The sequence below is a fragment of the Colobus angolensis genome, unplaced genomic scaffold, assembly GCF_000951035.1.
Source record: "Colobus angolensis palliatus isolate OR3802 unplaced genomic scaffold, Cang.pa_1.0 Scaffold182, whole genome shotgun sequence".
In the NCBI taxonomy this organism is placed as follows: Eukaryota; Metazoa; Chordata; class Mammalia; order Primates; family Cercopithecidae; genus Colobus; species Colobus angolensis.
In genome coordinates, this window is record NW_012114955.1 from 226,273 (window position 1) to 236,817 (window position 10,545).

Consider the following 10,545-nt stretch of genomic DNA (forward strand, 5'->3'; position numbering starts at 1 on the left):
CTCAGGACTACATCTTAAACTTATCTATAGCTTGGTGTGTTTTTAGAGTAAGTTGATCCCTAAGGTAATAAAAATGTGGGAGGCTTTGTTCATTGGTTCAATGCTGTTTCTGTGATGTGGTTGATAATTGGGATCATTTGTCAGTCAGACTCTTTGGTGACTGGTATCTGATTTTATTTTTGGAGATTGGGGCGGGGGTTAGAAATGAGACATAAAATCAAGGTGAACTCGATATCGTCATTGAGTGAATTGCTCCTTTGTTGGCTGGTGCTTTGAAGAGAGGGCATGATGTGAGCGAGTATCCGTTCATTTTTGCGTTTTTAAGAACCCTTACTTAGGATCAGTTCTCTAGAATCTCATGATTTATGTTATGTAACAGTACTGTTTTTATAAATACCAGCCCAACAGGTTGGTGGACCTGCCACCTTTTGATTGGTTTCTGGTTTCTTAGAAGTCATACGGAAATTTTTCTTCTAGAAAAGCTTGTTGGGTGACTTCATGGAATAATTAGCATGGACCAAAGAGGTTAGCAGAGGCTTCCTTTCGGGCCACCAGTTTACTGTTTTGCCTTTACTGTGTGTAGCATGAGTTCTGTGGTTTGAAGAGATTATAATAGACAATGTATGCTATTGTGTATCACTTTTCCCTTTTATATTTTGCATTTTTTTTTTCAGCCTGTGAGCTCCTACTGATCATATGCTCCTTGAACACCTACCCCATCCCTCCCCATTTTGGTTCTAAGTGAACTTGGGACATTAAACCAGGTCCAGACTGTAAATTCAAGTGCCAGTGGCCACTGTGCCAATGGCTTCGGAGGAAAATCTCTGTTTGTCTGAACCATCCCAGGAGTGATAAGATGGGGAGGGGCAAAACCACCCCTTTGTCTATTATCTTGAGATGACATGGAGACTCTGCTTCCATTGTGTGGATGTGTGGCTCAGTCTTCGTGTCTGTGCATGGAACGGTTAGAGGAAGGAATCACCATTATCAAGGTGATCCTTTGTCAGGGGCTGTTACTGGTGTCCTCCCAAGGGTGTTGGGACCTGTAAAGGCTTCAGACTAGAGCAGAAGTAGAAGAGACATTTTGGGGGATATCTTCTTACTATTGCTGATCTTCGAAGAGGAGGGTGGCGATGATTTAAATACGGCTCTTACTTGAGCAGGGGATTCACTCTGAAGTAAGAACACTCGAATCATGTCCCTCTTCCAACATGGCTTTAACTGGTTTCAGGCTAGTTTAATAGGCAGTGAAAGTGTTTTAGAAACTGGAAAGAGGCGGAGAAATGGAGGTGGCAGTTGTTATTTATGACTTCCCTCTGCCTAGGTGGGTTCCTGGAGCCTGGACTTCCCATTTGAAGGAGTGGGTTGATATATATACGGCATTTAGAGCAGTGGCTGGCACATGGTATGTGCTATAAAAGCATTGGCAAATGTTATTCACAAAGTAAGCTATAACTCTGAACAGACAGTGATAGGGAAAAAGTCCTGCTGCCAGTGTCTGGAAAACTCTGAGGCCTGTTTTTAGTGCCTGTGCTAGTTAAACCGACTGCTGGACCCTCCTTTTTTATGAGCCCCCTAAGTGTGCGATCTGCATTGTGTGCATTTCATTTTTATATTCTCAAGGTCCAGTGCAGGGCCAGGACCATGGTAGGTACTCAGACATTTACTCAAAGAATGAAGTTGCTTGAATGCTGATTGGCATCTGAAACTAGGCAGTTCTCATGTGACATATTTGTTTTGTCTTTCAGCCCTGGGCATTTCCAGCTCGAGAGTTCCTTCGAAAGAAGCTGATTGGGAAGGAAGTCTGTTTCACGATAGAAAATAAGACTCCCCAGGGGCGAGAATATGGCATGATCTACCTTGGAAAAGGTGAGCTGCAGGGAAAGGACTCATTTCTCTCAAGTCTAAAGTTCCTTTAAAGATCAGTTTTCTTGTGGTGGAAGGCCAATGTGGGTTCTGGTGGAGGAAGCTCTAGGACAGTTGGCTGAAGGCGTAAATGGAAATGCTTTGGGCCCTGAGCACATGGAATATATAGGTACAGAGGCACACCCCCAGTGTTCCTGTTCCTTGTGTACCCCTTTTCCTGCTTTCCTGGCTTGGTTTAGGTGCATGTAGTATGGAGTTGCATTCTTCCTCGTGTTAAGGCCATTAGCTCATGGAACTTAATGGCTCTGTGCTTCTAGGTCAGAATGCTAATTGAATTCGTATAGATTTCCTTTTGCATCTTCTATTTCTTTTATCTATCTTGTGGCTTTTCTTCTTCTCTTGGGAACTCTTTCAGAAAGGAAGATTTGTTGAGGGCCTGTGGTTTTTTGCTGCCTACATGTTTTGTTATGGAATGGAAGGAACACAGATGTCAGAGTTGCATAGATGTAGGTTAGAATTCTGATTTCCTACCATGTGCCCTTACTTAACCCTTAACCTCTGTAAGCCCTTGTTTCTTCATTTGTAAGTTATTGGGAGAGTTGAAAGAGATAGTATAGGCCAGGTACAGTGGCTCACACCTGTAATCCCAGCACTTTGGGAGCAAGGCAGGAGGATCTCTTGAACACAGGAGTTTGAGACCGGCCTGGGGCAACATGGTGAAACCCTGTTTCTATGGAAAAACTAGCTAGGTGTGGTGGTGCACGCCTGTAGTCCCAGCTACTCGGGAGGCTGAGGTGGGAGGATCACCTGAGTCTGGGAGGTCGAGTCTGTAGTGAGCCATGATCATGCCACTGCACTCTAGCCTGAGTGACTGAATGAGACCCTGGTCAAAAAAACAAAAAAATAGACAGTATATGTAAGGCACCTCACTCTGGATATTTGTGTGTGTGCGTATTGTTTAGCTGGGCTGGATGGCTCATGGGATATTGGATGTTCTGGGCTTTTTGGATTAAGTAGTAATAGAATAAGATTGAGGAATGGAGTTGGAACAGAAATAGGACATTGAAAGAGGAATGTTCTCCAGAAAGCAGCCAGATGAACATGAAGTTATGTTCATTGAACTATTTGTGGAGCAGAGTTTTTTTAAAGTTTTCTGTGATTCTTGATTAAAAACCTTTGAGATAGCTCATGTAACAGAGTTGATTTGGATAATCTATTTGAGTTGGATAGTCAGTGCTAGCAATAAGCAGGGTAGAATGACAGTGCTAACAGTATTCTGCTAAGACTGTTTTTAATGATAGAGGTCTTAGAAAAATGAGTTGGGATTGACCTTGGAGGCATCTTGTTCAATTTTCTACCTAGTAGAGAAACACTTCGTTTTAGCCTCCTGAAAAACGGCTACCTGCTTCTTGTTTGAATGAGAAATTCTAGAAACATAAGGCCTCTTTTCAAAAAGGGAAATAAGTAAATAAGTTTGCTTTTTACCCATAATTATTATAATATAGTAAGAAACAAAATACTTAAAGATAATTATTGAGTTGTTACTGGTTAGAAGAAGTAAGAGGAAAAGAAGTGTATATCTTCAAAATGCAATTGTTCAAGGATTTCATTACCTAAAAATTTCAATTCCCTAACAGCTGGTCAGTCTTCTGTTACCCCACAAGAGACCCTACTGGACCACAGATAATTGTGGGCACAGATATTTCTATAAGTAGACCACCCCTAAGAGTTCATTTTAAGTCTAAATTTAGTATAGTCTAAATACTGTCTCCAGATGTGACTTGGTCAAATTCAGAATTTGATAAGTAAGAAGCAAGAATGAGATCCTTGGCCTACAAATTCCTGTTTCACTTTCCTATCTGCCACATTTCGTTGCCTCCATTGAGGGTTCACCCCAGGGGAAGATACTTTTCTCCTTTTTGCAGGTGCATTCAGAACTCACTTTTTAGAATTGGGCATTTCAGAGTGGGCCATTTCAGCATGCTGTGTGCCAAGAAAATGTCTGGCTTATCGGGTGTGCTGTCGATAGGCTCATGTTGTGGTCACTCACCTTGTTTGTACCAGGGCTTCATTCTTTCCACCCCCAGATCTCCTGGCACTTCACTGCTCAGTTTTCCCTTCATCACTGAGACCTTCCTTTTGACTTTTCACTCTTTGGGATTCCTGTTGCTTGGAAGAACCAATATAGAATTTACTAATATGTCTTTGGCTGGCCTCAGCAGTAACCTCAATGGAAAGGTTCAGGTGATCCACACTCACCCTCGGAACCTGAACCTTCTTTGTATAAATTTCTCAGTTCAACTTTTCTTGGTAGGAAAAGAGCCTTAAGATTTGCCCCTGCAGAAATTTGGGCGTGATAATGGCAAGGCAATTAGGTTGGGCTTGGGGGCAGTGTATGTACCCGTTACTGCTTGCAGAAGTCGATGTGTAGTTTGCTGAATATAAATCTTACACAATTTTATTCTGTGCTGACATTACCTATCAGTTAGACTGCTGTGTTCCAGGTTATCTTGGAGCTTGTTCTCTGCCATATTAAAGATTTTTATGTGATTATTCCCTCATAGATGTCTTCCTTTATGGTTTTGGCCGACAAGCAGAGATTTAAGAGAAAACACTGAGCCTGAAAGCTTTTTCAATAGCATCGAACTACAATTAATGTTTCAAGTGCCTGGGTAGAACCTAATCAGATTGGGTTTTGTGTTTAACTTCATTTTTCTTGCTAGGTCTGATGGCTGCTTTGTGAGAGATGAGAAATCGAGCCAGTGTTCTCTCAGTATCTCTGTGAGAGCAAGAGAAAGTCTGTCAAATGTTGTAGCTTGTCTTGGTGTCCTCTTGAAGCAGAGAATAGGACATCCCTGAGAGGAATTGGACCTTCTGGCATAATGTGTGATAGGCAGCCCTAAATGAATCCATCTCGCTGATTGTACACGGTGAAGGGACTAACTTTTTCTAATTCTTGCCATGCACTTGGCACTGTGCTTGGTGATTTACACACATTACGTTACTATTTAATTCTCACAAGAACCCATCAAGGCAAGTGCTCTCCCCACTTTAGAGATGAGTAAATTAAGATGCTGGGAGAGCTTGTCGAAGCTATTAGGCAGCCAGATTTGTGTTCAGCTCCAGGCCTCTATTCCTCTAGTCACCACTTTATACTCTCTTGAGCTGCCAGCTGTGTGTGTCTTGCTTTCTTGTCCGTCTCCCATGGTTCCTGAGATTGCCTTTGGCCCGAAAGATACAGTGGAAAATTAAAAACAAAGTCCAGAGAAGAAGATTGATACACCTTTGGGTCCTAGAGACTAGATATTATGGGAAAAGAGGTTTTCTGAAAAACCCAATGCTACATTGCTGCCTTGTCCATTTCTCTGGCAGCATTATTCTCCTTTAGGAGCTAAGTGTGAAAGTAGTCCTATTTGTGCTCTGTTGCTGTTGGAGGCAGGTTTGAATCTTGTTTTTAAATCCCCCCTTTTCCTCCTCAGATACCAATGGGGAAAACATTGCAGAATCACTGGTTGCAGAGGGCTTAGCCACCCGGAGAGAAGGCATGAGAGCTAATAAGTAAGTATTCATTATTCCTCTGTCTCTCTGATTTACTTGAGATATCAAGGGAGGTTGGGTAGTCAGCTGTAAATTGGCTTTGCTGCATTTTTTTCATTCTTGCCCCCAGACATGGGTAACTGCAGGGGCTTTCACAGCTTCGAGGACATTCTTGTCCAGGTAGTATGGATTATTCTGAGCTAGGAAGTCACTCAGCATTCATTAATGGTGTTTGAAGTGTATGACTCTTTTAAACACAGCCTTTGAGATTAGGCAGTTCTATTATTCATATTCATAAGAGTTAACAAGTCTTAGACCGTAGATGCTCAGTTCCAGAGTATTTATCTGTCTATCTAGCCAGTCCCAAATATTTATTGAGCACTTACTATGTGCCAGGCAGTTTTCTGGGTACTGAGAATGTAGTGTGAACAGACTGCTTCTGCTGACATTTTAATGGGGAGACAAGCAGTAAACAAGTAGATACACAATCAGTGCAAGGAGTAAGTACAGTCAAAATTAAGAGGGTGAATAAATAGAATACAAAGCAAAATCTGTTGTTTTGAATCTGGAGAAACTGACAAGGCCTCCCTTGTTCTGAGAGTCAGGAAAAATTTATGTGTCTTCAAAGTCTTTCAAGTCCGTGTGGTTTATGTATCTGTAGTTGCTTAATAGGTAAAATATATTTGTTTAGCCAATGTCAGTGTGAACCTGTTAGAAAGGGGTTGTGTGTATGTCAGGTTTATAGAACATATATCATGTTCAAGTTCTCTAGTGTTGGCTCTCAGTAGGATGGATTGCGGCTGGCTTTCATTAACGCTTCAGTCTCTGAAAAGTGCTACATCTGTAATTTGGAGGCTATAATAATGCTGTTTTATATCATTAAGTCCCTGCTGTCTTATATGACTGTCATAGCTATAGGAAAGGCTTTAGAGAAACATTTGCATGAGGTATACCAACGATGAGGATGAGCAAAGGCAAATATGCGCCTTTCGCATTCTTTCTGCCTTCACAGACATAGGGGCCAGGTCTTTCACCATAGACTTCTATGGTCCTTTCTGACTGTGAGGAGACATTTGCTGGACTCTGTAATTGGGGTGTGCCAGTGGGAATTTGTTGAATTAAGATACTTGTTTTGGTGGTGTTTTTGGATGTATGCCAAATCTGTATCTTAAGGATAATTACTGGCTTGATTACCATTTCAGTATTTTTTGGGAATTCAGTTTGCAATTAGAGTGAATAATAAAAAAATCTTACAGCAGTATTGGACCATCTCAACAAATAAATCTCCCCTGGAGTACCAGTCCTTTTTCCTCCAAAATTATTTTGACTTTAAGTCACTTTTTCCCAGTTTTGTGTTTGGTTCAATCTCTTACACTACATTTCTTCATCTAATTTTGACTGTGAATTTGGATCCCTAAGAGTATGGTTGCCTTTTGGGGTAGGGAAGGGAAGAGAGGTGAAGACTTCTGGCTTGAGAAATTGGTAGGTCACCCTTGCTTAGGAATCCCTCTTGCTGAAGATGAGAAGAGATTCAGTTTATGCGTACAGCCGTTGATGGCACTGGGTGTCTGAGATTATGCAAAAGCCATGCAGTTCCATGCTTCCTTTAGCTCAGATATAACAGAGAAAGAGGAGCCATTTCTAGCCTTTTTTTAAAAAACTTGATTTGGTTTGTCTACTGATATTTTGGCTGCTCTAGTACATAGTTTGGTTTCTTGCCTGATGAAGGAGGAGGCTTCCATTTTCAAGCTGCTTTTGTCTAGCTTGCCTTATTGAATGTGTAAGTAGTTTGGGGGTAACATTATCTGTGATAGCAGTGTTCATTCCACATTCCTCAGCCTTGTTCTGTAAACTGAGAGAGAGAAAGAGTGATTCTTAGTCGGCTTCTCTGCACTACTGAACTGTGCCTGGGATTCCGGTTCCTGAATCTGGGATGGTTAAATGAAGCTCTGAGCCACTAACTTGTTCTCTTCTCACTGGTGATGGTGGCAGTACTGAGAGTGTGTTCTTTAGATCGTCTCATTAAGTGCTCTTACTATTTAACCTTTTGATTGAAGGGACAAGTCTGGAATCTAGAAATTGCAATCATGGTGATTTTCTGGTTATATCTTAAGCCATGGATCTGAAACAGACCTTTGGTGTCTTCAAGGGGTGAAGATGTTAAAGAAAATGTGTGTCAGAGAACCTCATATTTCTGTTTGTGAACTCACTAACCACTCTTGTTTATATTTTATGTCCCAGCCCTGAGCAGAACCGGCTTTCAGAATGTGAAGAACAAGCAAAGGCAGCCAAGAAAGGGATGTGGAGTGAGGGGAACGGTTCACATACTATTCGGGACCTCAAGTATACCATTGAAAACCCAAGGCACTTTGTGGACTCACACCACCAGAAGCCTGTTAATGGTGAGGCTGGCGGGAACAGACAGATACAACTCAGGGTGATTTCTTTCTGTTTGCACTCTTTGCTTCTCGAGGTTTGTAAAAATCTAGTAAGCCTTTCTTATACTTATTTAGTATCCTTGGGAAATCCTTGAGGTTAAAACAGCACCTTAGTATTTCAGACGGGAATTTGGATTCAGTTCATGTGGGTCACATCAGATACTTCTGCAGAGGCTAGTCCTGTGCTGTTGCAGGGTAGTAAATTGCTGGTGTTTTGCACATTGATTATGGTCTAGTCTCAAAAAGAAGGCTGCTTAAAATAGCAACCCTGAAACTTAGAGGTAGCAACATGTTTTCTGTATACATCTAAACAGATCCAGTTACCCTTCGTTGGGGATTGATTCCAGGACCCTGCCCTGCTCTTCCTCCTGGGAATACCACAATCAAAGATGCTCAAGTCTTTTATATAAAATGGTGCAGTATTTGCCTATAACCCACTCACATCCTTCCGTGTACTTTAAATCATCGCTAGGTTACTTACAATAACTATTACAGTGCCTACACACCACTTCATTTGTGTAGACTCAACATAATGGTGTGTGGCAAATTCATGTTTTGCCTTTTGGAACTCTGTGGAATTTTTTCTTTTTTCTGAGTATTTTTGACCTGTGGTTGGTTGAATCCATGGATGTGGAACCGATGGATACAGAGGGCTGACTGTTATGTTTATTTATGTGCTATATAGTTTTTGGCCTGGTTTTGAGACCTTGCTAATTGCAGACTCAGTAAAATAAGATTTTTACCAATCTTAAGTTACTAATTGTATTTTGTTGGGCACCTAGTACTCAAGTGAGCATCCTAGCTTATGGATAACAAACCTTCAGTGTGAGCCATGAGGTTCCAGAAGGTTCAGAAGACAGAGAAGCAGGCCTAATCTGCATTCCTCAGGAATCCTTTGTGCAAGAGTCTGCTATGTAAACCCTCATGATCTGCCAGTGCATCCTTACTTTTCAGAGGGAGGCTTTCTCAGGGATTTTGGGGAGAGGAAACTGTGTTAAATGCAGTTTGATTGGACAGTGGTTATCCGTGTTAGGACATTTGCTAAGGACTTAAGCTGTTTATTCTGTCGTGCAGCTATCATCGAGCATGTGCGGGATGGCAGTGTGGTCAGGGCCCTGCTCCTCCCAGATTACTACCTGGTTACAGTCATGCTGTCAGGCATCAAGGTCAGACCATACTCTTGGCTACGTGGTGGGTATAGAGTTTGTGGATGTTCAGTGATGGATTCTTCTACTTGGGGACTTTGGATCTGCTGTTTCTTCCTAATGTGGGCCATTAATATTGACTTTATACTTGTTTTAGTTTAAAGTTTGTAGTGTGACAGTTCTAATTGGATCAAATAACTTTATTTATTTATTTTTTAAAGTATTCTGGGTCTGGAATGGACTGTGCTTAGGGTTGTTGAGTATGTAAACCTAGAGAAATGGAGCAATGAGAGGCTATGAAGTTTGCTGAATATGACTTGCATTAAGCATTGATGTAAAATATTCATTTTGGTTTTTAAAAAATCTGAGATTAAAAGCTAAGCACTGGCAAGTCTTTTCTTGGTTAAGGGGCCACTTTTTACTGTAATTAAAATTATTGTCCTCACGATAATGTGAGTTTTATTATCTATCTTTGCCAAGAAGTCTGAGATGATGATATTTCCAGTCCATTTTTACCAGTGTGTTTTAAATTAGAAGGGCTGATTTAAGACCTTCCTGAGTTTAGCTTCATGGCATGTGTGTTTTTTGGAAGGCTTAATGTGGGGTGAGAGTGCCTAGCACTCACATTTAGGCTGCATTACTCACTTACCTTGCCTTTGCTTTAGTGCCCAACTTTTCGACGGGAAGCAGATGGCAGTGAAACTCCAGAGCCTTTTGCTGCAGAAGCCAAATTTTTCACCGAGTCGCGATTGCTTCAGAGAGATGTTCAGATCATTCTGGAGAGCTGCCACAACCAGAACATTCTGGGTACCATCCTTCATCCAGTGAGTGTGTCTGTGCAGACTGGGTGGTGATGGGCTAGAGATCATTTGGGGTTTGAAGAACAGGAGTTTGCTTCTCTATCTCTTCTTTTTCTCTGTATTTAACATCCATTAAAATGTTGGCTGGGCGCGGTGGCTCACGCCTGTAATCCCAGCACTTTGGGAGGCCAAGGTGGATGGATCATGAGGTCAGGAGATTGAGACCATCTGACCAACATGTAAAACCCTGTTTCTACTAAAAATATAAAAATTAGCCTGGCGTGGTGGCATGTGCCTATAGTTCCAGCTATCCAGGAGGCTAAGGCAGGAGAATCGCTTGAACTCAGGAGGTGGAGGTTGCAGTGAGCCAAGATCATGCCACTGGACTCCAGCCTGGGTGACAGAGCGAGACTCTGCCTCCAAAAAAAAAAAAAAAAACAGAACACTGGGCCTAGCATTGTAAGACCTGAATTCAAGCAATGCTTCTAATTTATTATGTTAAGTCACAACATCTTTGGGCCTCAGCAAAATGAGAATACTTGCTGTATTTACTTCACAGGTAATAAGGTCTTGAGGGAAAACAGTGTTAGCTAACTAAGCTATAACCATCAGTCAATACAAGTGTAAAGATGTGGTATTGTCAGTCATAGTTATCTTGTCTAAAATTAGCCACTGGTGTTTTTTAACCAAACTCAATGCACAGCAAATTAAGTGAACCAACATTGCACACCAGTCATACAAATAATGTAACTGTTATAC

The 10,545-nt window shown here is 41.5% G+C and overlaps 1 protein-coding gene across 1 annotated transcript in view; it reads left to right on the forward strand.

The window, feature by feature from the left end:
• The window catches only part of SND1 (staphylococcal nuclease and tudor domain containing 1), a 443,852-nt gene that overhangs the window by 42,038 nt on the left and 391,269 nt on the right, over positions 1-10,545 (forward strand). Inside the window, exons 3-7 of the mRNA XM_011939537.1 lie at positions 1,749-1,869; positions 5,346-5,424; positions 7,645-7,805; positions 8,916-9,007; positions 9,652-9,810. Coding sequence (XP_011794927.1) covers positions 1,749-1,869; positions 5,346-5,424; positions 7,645-7,805; positions 8,916-9,007; positions 9,652-9,810 — 612 coding nt within the window. The remainder of the gene's footprint in view (positions 1-1,748; positions 1,870-5,345; positions 5,425-7,644; positions 7,806-8,915; positions 9,008-9,651; positions 9,811-10,545) is intronic.